At 42.9% G+C, this 13,064-nt stretch overlaps 1 protein-coding gene across 3 annotated transcripts in view; it reads right to left on the minus strand.

Moving 5' to 3' along the window:
* Window positions 1-13,064, minus strand: part of slc25a26 (solute carrier family 25 member 26) — a 71,233-nt gene that overhangs the window by 42,229 nt on the left and 15,940 nt on the right. For all 3 annotated transcript variants that reach the window (XM_051921337.1, XM_028824329.2, XM_028824330.2), the window contains 2 exons: window positions 8,978-9,082; window positions 8,687-8,734 (listed from right to left, as the gene is read on the minus strand). In XM_051921337.1, coding sequence (XP_051777297.1) covers window positions 8,687-8,734; window positions 8,978-9,082 — 153 coding nt within the window. The remainder of the gene's footprint in view (window positions 1-8,686; window positions 8,735-8,977; window positions 9,083-13,064) is intronic.

A 13,064-nucleotide genomic window follows, 5' to 3' on the forward strand; every position in this document is an offset into this window, starting at 1 on the left:
TCGGTCCCCGGTATCGGGGGACTTTTAACGAGTACGAGTACTTTAGAAAATGTGGTATCGAGGCCGATACCAGATACCCGTTTCGGTATCGGTGCATTCTTAGTGAAAATGTGTATGGCTTTACACCAAGTTTAGGTTTTATACATTGCGATTTGAGCGTGGAAACCGGCTTACGCAGCAATTTTGTGCGTACGCACCATTTATACATGAGGCCCCTGGCAATCTAAAAGTAGCGGCAGCACAGCACGGATATCCCAAATATCGTTGCTTCATTCGGGAGTGGGGGAGCCGTGCTCAGGAGTCTCATCCCATTAAAAAGAACTGGCAGAAAATGGGGGGGGCGCACTACAAAGATTTATGCCTCCTCTTCATATAAAGCTTGGGCCAATGAAATATTACGTGAAAGCGAACAAGGAAAGGATTGGGAGATTTGAGGCAGATGTGTCCACAAACAACCGGTGCCAAAATTAAGGAAGGACCACAAATTAGAGATGTCGTCAATGACAAGTGGTTAGAAAATCTGCCAGTGGGGCCGGAGCAAATCACATGGAAGGAATTCAAGGAAAACTTTCTTGGCAACTATAGAGCACCAAAGTACGTCCAGCTGGTTGACAGCAGGCCTGAAGCACACAAAAACCATAAAACGCCACATGTCTCTGAAGAGTTGCACACTTGGACTTCCTCACCACTAATTCGTGATGAACGCGGTGAGAGGATTCACCCGGGCATTGCAACGATGAAAAGCAGCACACCAGGGCAAGTGGAACCCATCAATGCTGGCCAACTATTGTTAGACACTAAAATGAGAAGTGGAGGACAAAAGGAAATCAGCCACCCAGCACCGTGAGCTCAACTGAGCCAACGCAAGCTGTCTGCGTCATAATGCGAGTAAACACATAGTGTTCTAGAAAAAGTCGCTTCCTATGCGACAAAGTCAACCTGAAATCACATTTGTATTCAACTGGACGCCGACTACCGTAATCAAAACAAAAGTCTTTCAAGAATAAGACACGTCATCAGTGACAAGTGGTTAGAAAATCTGCTAGCGGAGGAAATCGCCTGCCTGTCGTCCATTAAATCGTATCAAATTAAAAACAAATACCAGTTATAACTGTGCTCAATGTGTCCGAATACACAAGTAGCTAAACTAGGAACGGTGACTCGGAACTTTACACAAGAGCTTACAGCGATGGAGTCACAGCTCAAGCACAAGACTGAGAGCGAATAATCTTATGACGTAAATGTAAAAACTGCAAACACCACCCAGCAAGTGCAGGCACCGCGCCACCCTGGCAGATGGGCACTCGGTTACTGGGGGTGAAGCACGGGCTTTCTTCATGCCTCTCAAACTCGTGAGCTGCCCTTAGTTCAAAGCAGTGGAGCCCACCAAAAAAATGCTCACTTCAAAACAAAAATGGCAGACATGGAAGATCTGCCTCCCCTGTTACTCTGCGGCCAAGAGTCCCGTCTTCAAAAGCTCCAGCCCTTTGGGACCCTCCTCCTGTCCCAGGACTGCTCTTATTTTCCAGAGATATTTAACAACATAACAAAAAAGAAATGCAGGCTTATTGAAGGTCCCGAGCATATCACTGGATAACCGACATGTGGATCATGTGATGGGAGTAAATGGAGAAATTGGGAATCGGCCCCCCACTTAACCGCATTGAAGCTTATTGCATCAGAGAGTGTTACTTCTATTCTCCTTTAAGACCTAAAAGTAGACACACACACAAACTGTAGTATGCATGCAGGACATAAAACGTAACTAATATGTATGAGCTCACTTGCCACATCTATTAAATCAAGAACACACACAGTGAATTCACAGAAGTAACACGGAGCGAGCAATGGATATGAGGATTTGAAGTTATCTGCTATTTGCTTTGGAGCAGTTTTGGTACCGAGGTCCAAATGCTTAACCACTTTAGCTATGGGTGATGCAGCTAATCAGCAACCTAGCACTTCACCCAAAAGATCAGACACACAAATGCGAAGATGAGCTGAAAGCAGCAGTGGTTTCAACATTTCAATCACAGAGGAACGCAGCATTACTGGCAGCAGCTGGTGGGGTTCTCAGCTCCTGCTTCCTCCTGGTAAAACGTTTTTCTGTACAGCTGGATATGGGGCAACCAGGACAGAACGCGACACCCTGACTCAAGAGGAACAACTAGCTGCTGTGTGCTTGCTGATTGGCACCAGTTTAATGACTGCTCGTGCTCACACACAGTACCTGATCACAGGTCAACATGCTGCTCTTATGACAGGTTGCTGGTGTTGGATGTGCTAACGTATGAGACGTGTGCTGCTGCTTTTGTACGGCATCAGACAATCAGCCAGTCGCTGTAAAAGCTCCTCAAGTCTGGCTATGTTTAACCAAATGAATGCTGCCATCTTGTGTCTATTTAAATGAAAAACACTCCTCAAAGTTAGTCTATAAAGCATCTTACAAAGAAGCAAAGGAATTAAGTTTCAATGAAAATGATATCTTAATCTTATTAAATAAGCAGCTAATTTAATTAACAGTAAATGAACTCTGGAAATGAACATTTAATTACCATTTTACATTTTTTAATGAATGCCACACTTACAGCATGATGTGCCTGCCAAAAAATGAGCAAGCAGCTCTGAAAGAACATCAACGCAGGGCGCCAAATGCCAGCAGTGAGGACCACTTCACATCGACAAGAGGACAACCCGGCTTGAAGCAAGCGAGTTTGAAATGGTCTGCTCTTCCTTAAGGGAAATCAGTCTGCTGTCACAAATACTCCCAATTACAACTGTGCACACTATCCACTCTGGAAAACCCTCAAACAAGGGGGTCTCTGGACTGGCCCCACAGCCAAACCAGTCCACAAGGGCTGAAAAGATGGAAATTCTTAAAACCTTAAGAAATTTAAATTTTCTTAAAAACAGATTATAAATATATGGCCTAAACATACATACTGTGTATATACATACATATACATAGAAACAGATACACACACACACACAAATGTAAGTCTCCTGAAGTAGGAAGTCCCTCTTCCTGCAGCATCCCCTGGCAGCACCCAAGGATCCAACAAGTTTGGCCATCTGGACAACGACTCCTATATATCACTGTGGGCATCCCTACTGGCTCCATGCCAGCTGAGCACTGCCATCTATTATACTGGGGGAGGAAATGCCCTGGATGCACCAACTCCCCCACATTATTAATTTATCCCATTGTATGGGATGTCGCTTCAACTCCATCAAGGCCAGGGGTATGTCTCCTTCCATTACAGTGTCCTGGCCGGCAAAGGGTCCATCATAGCACTCGCAGGAATTACTTCACATATACTGTGAATACATACATACACACACGGCAAGTCAAAATTATGTTAACATCTGGATAGCAGAAACAATTGATTCACAAAACATACTTCACATGTGCCAGAGGATTTACAGGAATGTCTCAGCCTGTTCGCCATCATGTTCAACACGAAAACCAACCAGCAACAGTACCATTTAAAGCCTGGACGCACATTTCGCGGGGAACAGATGACACCACATATATAATTTTTGTTTATTTATATAAAATGTGGGCGGCACGGTGGCGCAGTGGGTAGCGCTGCTGCCTCGCAGTTGGGTGATCTGGGGACCTGGGTTCGCTTCCCAGGTCCTCCCTGCGTGGAGTTTGCATGTTCTCCCCGTGCCTGCGTGGGTTTCCTCCGGGTGCTCCGGTTTCCTCCCACGGTCCAAAGACATGCAGGTTAGGTGGATTGGCGTTTCTAAATTGGCCCTAGTGTGTGCTTGGTGTGTGGGTGTGTTTGTGTGTGTCCTGCGGTGGGTTGGCACCCTGCCCGGGATTGTTTCCTGCCTTGTGCCCTGTGTTGGCTGGGATTGGCTCCGGCAGACCCCCCGTGACCCTGTGTTCGGATTCAGCGGGTTGGAAAATGGATGGATGGATATAAAATGTGGTAAACCAGGGCCATACAGCTCTCTAAACCCAGACATAATTATATAATAATATTAGTGATGGGCAGTCATGGCCATTACCTGGAAGGACCGGGGCAGAGAGCATCAGCAAGGCAATACCTTCCCTGGGATAAAGCTGACAGAGAGAGGAGAGGCAGCTGCAGAAAAAGAGAAAGAAGAAAAAGAAAGGAGGGACGGAGCATTACTGCTGGTGTTTTTGCACTGTGCTCTGTAGTGGGGAGCGAGGAAAAGCGCTGCTCCACGAGAAATAAACGTGTGTTGCCTTGGACTTGTGTCTGGGATTGGGGAGCTGTACACCCCTGGTATACCACGATATATGCATATCATATGAGAGAGAGAGGGAAATACTCAAACGTGTTTAAAAAACATTAAAACCAAGCTGCAGTGCAAGTTAACAGAGGTTCTGTTTAAAGGCTTACAATAAATGTAACAAGTGGCATCTTCAGCAGTTAACCTTTGCCCTCTATCTTTTCACAACATCAGCACAGATCACTCCATTAGGACCCTGGAAAATGCCAGATAACTGAAGTTCCACATCTTTAAAAGTGTTGAATTTTTCATGCTGATGACCGAATATGGCACCAAACTGAGAAGCCAGTGTGGTAAACTCTGTGCCTTAGAAGAATCACACAGAACTGTCAACACCAGCAACATTTTATGACATTCCCATCTGTAATTTAAGTCAGCGTCCCTGTAAATAGTCTTTCAAATATGTGTCACTCATGCACAAATTTCTAAGAAGAAGTTAGAACATTTATGAATAAATTACAGGAAGTTGGCAGCTTGTTTTGTGCAATAAAGCAGCAGCAACCTTCCTATCCAGCAGCTGACTTTTAAAGTAATCATCCATTGAGTGGACTCTGACATCGATGTCTTGAAGAAGAAATTACTACAAAGAGAAACCAACCCAGTGTCATCAGGGGGTTTGTTTGTGTGTGTGTGTGGAAGCACTACTGGACTATAAGCACATGCATATACAGATCCTCGCACACAATTACAGGAGGGGTTGATGTATTTGTAAACTGTACGTATTTGCACCACTGTCATGTGTAAACAAGTAATATTTACAGAGACCAGGGCCGGAATGTTCCTATTAGGCCTCTCATTCTAAGACAGTCATGCTTAGAATGATTCAATATGGCGGCTAGAGCCGTATCAAAGTCACCTTTGTCTGGCCTACACTCTGAGCGACGCGTCTGCATCTGACTAGCAACTTAGCTTGTTGAATTGTTACGTTTGCTTTTGAGAACTGCAATTTGTTTCCTGTGAGTAAAAGTGCATCTCATTTACCAATAAATTGCTTATGTGCAGTTGAGCCGCTACTCCGCAGCTACTGGATTTTAATTACAAACAGAAATTTAACAAATCAAAGCAAAATTCGACTCCCACCCAAGAGAAAGAGAGGAGAGACAGCAACCGCAGTTACTCTATAAAAGGAGCAAGAAGGGTGTCATTTTTTCCAAAATGGAAGCAGAATTCTAAAATTTTGTCTACGTGCTTGGCGCGAGGTAAAGGCCACGACAGTGTGTTTGTTCTTCTCCACTTTGAGCCCCTCTGGGAGTCCATCACACACAGCTGTTAGTGGGTTACAAGTGATTGGGACACCAAGGCCGTCTGATAGACATGCAAAGGCTTTTGTCCAGAATGTTGTTAATTTGGCGAATGCTGAGAACATGTTACCAGTGAGGCTGGGGCTCGATTGTAATGTTCACAGGTTGAATCTTACCCTGGAGACATTTTGGTCAATTTTAAACTAGATAAATGCGCTCGATAAGATTTTAAATTGAATGACTGAATGCTTTGCGCAAATGGAGTTCAAGTGTATTCTGCACTTGGCTGCCTTCCACTCCTTTTCTGAAGTATTGAGTAAACGATGCTTTCCCCAATGTACTCTGGTCTTTAAATGGAAGGGACTTTAAAATGTTGTTATAAATTGTAGAGATGTCTTGTAGAACTGCGGTGGGTTGGCACCCTGCCCAGGATTGGTTCCTGCCTTGTGCCCGGTGTTGGCTGGGATTGGCTCCAGCTGACCCCCGCGACCCTGTGTTCGGATTCAGCGGGTTGGAAAATGGATGGATGTCTTGTAGAGTCTTCAAGACTAATCAATAATTCTTCTGGAATAGAACAAGGCGGAAAGGGAGGAAAATTGGGCAGTTTCTGTCTGGCAATGTTTCTAGCTTGAAGGTAGTGGAGGAATTGTGTTGATAAGTTGTATTTAAAGACTGATTGTTCATAGGATGCAAAGACATTATCTATGTACAGGTCCCCAAGTGTTTTAATCCCGGACATTGTCCAGAAAGTGAATAGTTTATATGTTGGAGAGGGTGGATAAAGGTGGTTGGTGCAACAGACAGAAGCTTCTCTGTCTTAAAGTGCTTCCTACATTGATTCCATATTCTGAGAGAGTGAAGGATAATTGGATTTTTAGTGTACTGATGGTAGTTTGTATTAACTGGGGCAGCACAGCAGGGAATATAAAGAAGTACTGCAAGATTTTATTTCTACAGCAGAGCAGGCTTGCGGATATTCATCAATTAGTGTCGATGTCCAGGTGTTTATAGCTTGTATGTTTGCTACACAGTCAGAAAATTGACAGTTGTGTAGTGCCGTATATTGGTATTCATTCTTCCTCTTTGAAATGGGCTGGCATCCTGGCTGGGACAGGTGGTGCATGTTTACCTGGCTGTGAGGTTGCTTGGATGAAGGAGCATCGCTGTTGGTGACCGTCACTTTCCTCTTTCTCAGCTAGGAGGCCGTTAAGACAGAAGGACACAGTGGTCAGTCTCCCAGGCCATGCCTTTCCCTCAGTGTGCTGGGTGTCAGCATCCTTCCGGTATGGCTCCTGTTGGGGTCCTTGGGTGCCACTAGAGGAAGACTCCCCTGTAATAGTGAAGCGAGTGCTTCCAGGTCATTGTGCTGATGTGTGGGAAGTCCTCACAGGGTCAGGTAAAAAAAAAAAAAAAAAAAAAAAAAAAGGAGCCTGTCACCTTACCCAGGGAGCCCCGAGTCGGGTGCAGAGCAGAGTGACACTTGCATGGCATGGAGGTGGAGAAAGAGAGCGCAGTTATTGTGGAAATTACACGGAAGAGACGGTAAGAAGGTACATTTGATTAATAAAAATAGTTTGAACCTGTGACTGTTGTAGTGAAGGCTTGAGGAACTGAAACGCCCTCTACAGGTCACAATTTGACTGCAGATAAAGTTAAAAACGTGATGACCAACCATCAGAAAATAAACCTTAGGGTTAGCTCATCACACAAATATCTTTTATAAAATCTGAAAATGGATTTTCAGGTATCTTGCCAATCTCCACTGTAAGCATGGAAATGATAATAATTCTTTACATTTATATAGCGCTTTTCTCACTACTCAAAGCGCTCTCCACACAGGAAGGACCCGGGAAGCGAACCCACAATCTCCTTACTGCAAAGCAGCAACACTACCACTGCGCCACCTATGGGGATAAATACTGTGGTAATGGTGCACGGCCCCCCGCGCCCCACACACACACCCACCCCCCGTATCAGTTTACCTCGCGCAGACTCGGTATGAAATGAGCACTCCCAGCGTGTCAGCAGCTGGACTGTCCCACCAATAACTGCAATTTCAATGTTTCATATTTAAAAATACTATATCTATTCACAGGTCTTCATTTAAAATTTCAGCAAGCGCTAACATCCAGCTTTCCCAATAAATGAAACTTTCCTACACAAGTATGTTAACACCAAGCACTTGAAAAACAAAAACAAACCAAAAAAATCCAAAAGAGATCTGCGAGATGGTTTAAAAAGAGGAGACGGGGCTTTTACTGATGGGTGAGGTCCACGAGGTCCGAATTTTACACAAAGTATTTTCACTCAGTTCCACAGTAACAATTCTTTAATATAAAATGACTGCTCTGGAGGCCGAGAAGGTACGGATCACTTACTGATGCCTTCTACCTCTTTGGCTCTACAGTGGAGGGAGACGACACCACCATGGAGCTCGGTTGTCACTTCTGCTCCTTCTGCCATAGAAGATCAAAGTAGAGCTGGAAGTCGGCGTTCATTCACAGACCTGCACGTCAAGGAGCCAGCACTGCGTACTAAGGAGTGAAGTAATGGACCATGACGGCCCGTTGTGCTCAATAAGAACTCTTTGTAAGATTGTCATTAAACGAGACTCTGTCCTGGACCCCCATCCCTTAATCTTTGTCCACACTTTCTTGCACTGCATTAAAAAAAAAAAAAAAAAAAAAAAAAAAACACGTCTGCTGAGAAACCTTAATCAGTGACTTCCTCATTAGATCTGCTGTGTCTGTGAGTCTTTGTGCAAATGGCCAAGGAAAAAGATACAAAACACATTTTATGAAAAATCTAAAGAGACGTGACCTTTCTGTTTTCTTTTTATACAACTCTGTATGCAGTACGATCAGAGACATCTTTCATTTTCATTACGGTTTACTGTCAGGTACACCTCACTTTATGACAAATATATTTGCAGATTATTTTAGCCACAGAGGACACAAGTTTCAAGGATTAGCTAGTAAGGATTTCACTGGCCTCCGTAATTGTGACAGGGATGACCCTTTGGTGGTCATGTGACACGATCTTTAAGCGGTTATCTCTTTTGACACTCACCATTTTACACTTGGATTCATCAGAATCTGTTGCACATTTAATAGGTGTCAAACTCCACTCTCAAGTTAAACGCTGCTATTAAATAAAGTAATAAAACTGATAACTCTTACCTCTCTAAGTACCGTACTGGAGTATCCTCTGTATAAACCCAAAATGCCCTTAAAAAGAGGAAACGGACTAAATAACTAAAAAGAAACCATTAAGAACATACAGACACATACATGCCAAAGGAACAATTGGATTAACGAATGCCAAGAAAAACGTCTTCTAGAATATTTTCACCAATGCAGACAGATTTCAATTACAGTATCAGGTCTGCCTGCTGTTACATTTCATGTATGAATGCTTCACGTCAGTGTTAATTCTTCTTTTTCACTACTTATGAAGCCAAACTCTCTCACCTCTTCTCGCAGGGTTAAAAGGAGAATTCTGTAGGTGCTGGTGGAGGGGCTCGCTTGTGTCCGTTGTTTTACCACTTCAGTAGGGACTCGGATAACACAGGCGACCTGAAAGGGACACAAGAGGATGTTGTGTGAGGCTGAACTCCAAAATGACTCAAAGTTAAATCAGAAAAGAAAAAAAAAAATTAAACATTTATTAATTTTACACATACATATTATACATACATATTATATATATATATATATATATTTGCAGTTGGAGATCCACAAAGGGAGAAAAAACGAATCACGTATCATAAAATAGTTTTATTCCTGAGCTTTCAACCCCTGTCAGGGGTCTTCATCAGAGGATAATGCTTAGACTTACAAGAATCAAAGGCAATATATAGCAACACAAAAAGCGCCAGAGAGTTGGCCGAGTCTTGGCTATCAGATGAAAATGCCATCAACATACACTTGGACATAAACCCAGCATATGCCAACTTAAGAAGGACATATGCACTTTAATTTAACGATACTAATATAATTATATTAGCTATTAACTAATATATTATATTATATTATGTGTGGTCTCTGCCATTTAGAAGAAAGATTTCACTGCCAGGCCATGACTGGTGAAGCTGCTCAGAGGGGAGCAACAACCAGGACTTAAAGGACACGTCCTGTCCTGTCAGGCGTAGAGGATCAAACCAGTTAGGTCTGAGCAGAGGAGTGTGTGTGTGTGTGTGTGAGTGAGAGAGAGAGAGAGCGCGAGAGAGAGGAGCTGATGCAGACCTTCAATATACTCACAGGCCATGGATAAAGCAGGTCCAGCAGTGTTCATTTGATTACAAGGTGAATCGTGAAAGCCAGGACACCCATGGAAATTAAGGGGAAGCGCATTTAAAACTGAAGTTATGAACTCTTTAGAGAATTGTGGGAATCGAATACAAAGTACTGAGTCATGGAGAATGAAGCTGAAACTTCAAAAATCCTAACCCTTTTAGAAGTACCTGGGGATGAGATGTTGGGATGGCTTAACTAAACAAACGAGTGACAGAGATGGACTAAATGCCGGCCTCTCATGTAAGCTCCGAACGTGGTGGTCCTTAAATTCTTTTACCATCATTTTTCCATGACAGATTTCATGAGACTAAAATAATGATGAAAGGTGATTTTTGGTAAAAGAAACGGAAGATATCCATTAAAGCCATACTAGAAACACTTATTAAAAATGTCAAACTTGCACATAAAAAGTTGACTTGTCTCTACTGAACAGAAAAACAATTTAGGCCGATATAAGAAACTAAGCTGGACACTGAAAGTCCCAACTACTCACAATTAAATAGATGACAAATATCACAATAGAAACACTTTTAGCAAAACATGAACGGCCTAAATATTTATAGTGATTTGTGCTTCAGAGGACTTCATACTGTAGCATAGTTATTATAATTAGCAGAACTGTAGAAAGGAAGCGTCAAACACTCAGGCCTACTGGATGAAAGGCAATCGCCCCACACAGTAAGCCCAGCGTGACCTTCCGACTTCAGCAAGTGACAAGGAACAAAGTGCCGCATCCCGTCATTACTCTGCAGTTCTGTGTACATCACAAAAATATTAAAAAAAAAAAAACAACTTTGATCTTCTTTGTATTAGTCGAAACTCCGGGGGTACCTCACTCAGAAATAAAATGGGGATAACGGTATTGTGGAAGCAACAAAAGTAGACAAACGTGACGCCATTCAACACCCTCCTTTTCAAGTCTGCTCTGCAGGGTGTGCAAAGCCCAACACTCAGACAAGATGGACTCCCACTGTAGAGCTGGGAACGTGAAATCTGCAGCAGATGATTCTCATCTTTTATCGCTGATGAAAGATACATGGAAATCTGTCAAAATGGACTGCCGTAGTACACACACACAATGCCAAAAAAGAAAGTCAGGACAGTACAGAAAAAGGTCACAAAAACAAAAAGGAATCATTTATCAACTCTGCTCACTTTGTACTACGCTGAACACTGCAAAAGCACCTTATTTGAAGTTTCACCCTGTAAATGTATCATTAGTTTGTTTGTTTTTTGTTTTTTTTTTTTTAATATACACTCATGTCAAACTGACACACCCTCCAGAAGAGCTGGGACCATCTTCTGTTTGCTGCGGCATTGACTCACCATTTTATCAAACTTACTAAGCATTTGGGCGCGAAGGACACATGTTGGTTATTTTCCCCAATTCTCTCATAATGCAGTTCTTCAGCTGTCCGACTACTGTATTTTGAACTTCATAATGCGCTACCCAGGACAGGACTGGCCAATCACGTAGCCGCACCTTTGGCGTATGGAGCTACAAAGGCGTACTCAGTCTATTTTAACATAGCACTGGTCACGGAGTCCAGGCACAGAGCTTGACAAGCTCACATGTAAATTACAATTTTAGATTGGACAAATAAATACACAATTAGAACACAAAGATGCAGATGTAAAATACGCAGGAAACAAAGTAGAAACCGATTAACAAATCAAAAACATCTGCCCACTTATAAATTGTTAAATTATGGCCAGTTGACAACATTTATTTCTTGAGCACATTTTCATACAAATGATGGAGCTCAAAGTGCTTTACGAGAGGAAGAAAGAAACGTTTATACAAAATAAAAGTAAGATTAGGCACTACTAAACAACTAAGAGTAAAGTAAAGGTTTCAATGGCCGGGAGGACAGAAGAAACAGAAAAGAAAATTTCAGAGGGCTGGAGAGAAAAAAAAAAATCTGCAGGGGTTCCAAGGACAGGAGAGCTCCCAGCTCCCACTGGGCAACAAAGGAGACGAAAAAAAATCATCAATCAGCAGCGTCCATGGAGAAAATTAAACCTCTGGGGGTCCACGGTCAGTTGTAAGAGAAAGTCAAAGACAAAGTCACGAGAGGGTCACAGACCCAGAGACCTCGGCCAACTAGCCACCCACCTCCTCCCGGGAGTCTTGTGTCAAATCTCCAATCTGTGGTTTGGCATCGCCCTGCTGTAAGATGGCAGCACATGTTGCTCCAAAATATGTATCCATCTTTCAGCATTAACAGTGCCCTCACAGAAGTGCGAGTTACCCAACCCATGGGCACTGACACACCCCCATATCATGACTGGCGTTTGGACTTGGTGCTGGTGAGTGCTTGGATGGGCCTTTTCCTCTCTGTCCCAGAGAATAAGATGGCTGATTTTTCCACAGAGCAATTTGAAATTTTGAACTCGGCTCACAAAATCTGATTCCACCTCCAATGTGGTTGAGCCCAGAGAAGTTGGCTGTGCTTCTGGACAGAGCTGATGTATGGCTTGTGCTTTGTATAGTTTAAGCCTTAACTTGATTCTGAGGATGCAGTGGCAAGTGATGTTGACCGACACTTCAGAGTTCATGTCATGATATTCATGACAGACACATGTGGTTTTTAAGACCGTGGCAGCTGAGGGATCAAAGATCACACACATTCAGACGTGGTTTTTGGCCTTACCCCTTACATTTTAAGATTTGACTGAATTCCTGTATTGTGCACTGTAGAAATGCCCACAATCCTAAAAATTTGTCATTGGGGATCATTGTTTTCCAAGTGCCAGACTATTTGTGGATACATCAGGTGGCAAACTGGCGAGCCTCAGCCATTCTTAGTCTTAAAAGGACTGGGCTTTTTTTTTTTTTTTTTTTTTTTGAGGCTCCCGATATACTGAAACACGACTGCCTCACCCGTTTCACATCACCTTGTTACTTTAAACTTTCACTTTATTATTAGTCTAAAATTACTCCAGCCCAACATTTTGGAACATCAATTTATTTCAGAATGAGTGTTCATTTTCAAAATGTGATGCATACGATGATGCACTTCATCCCACACAAGGAGACGCTACAGAGTCGCACCTCAAGCGGTTTGTATCACTCACACACTGGTAACACAGCACCTGACATTTTTACTTTTCTTTTTGGGAGTTCATTTGTATTTTATTCCCTGTAGTGAAGGAGTTCCTAACCAGTACAACGGGTGCCAAATGTTCTCCTGTGTTGTTTACTGAAGAGATTACCACAGCAAGAAATTCTCACTGACTTCACATGATTATATATGCTGTG

Source organism: Erpetoichthys calabaricus, chromosome 18 (assembly GCF_900747795.2).
Source record: "Erpetoichthys calabaricus chromosome 18, fErpCal1.3, whole genome shotgun sequence".
NCBI classification, from domain to species: Eukaryota; Metazoa; Chordata; class Cladistia; order Polypteriformes; family Polypteridae; genus Erpetoichthys; species Erpetoichthys calabaricus.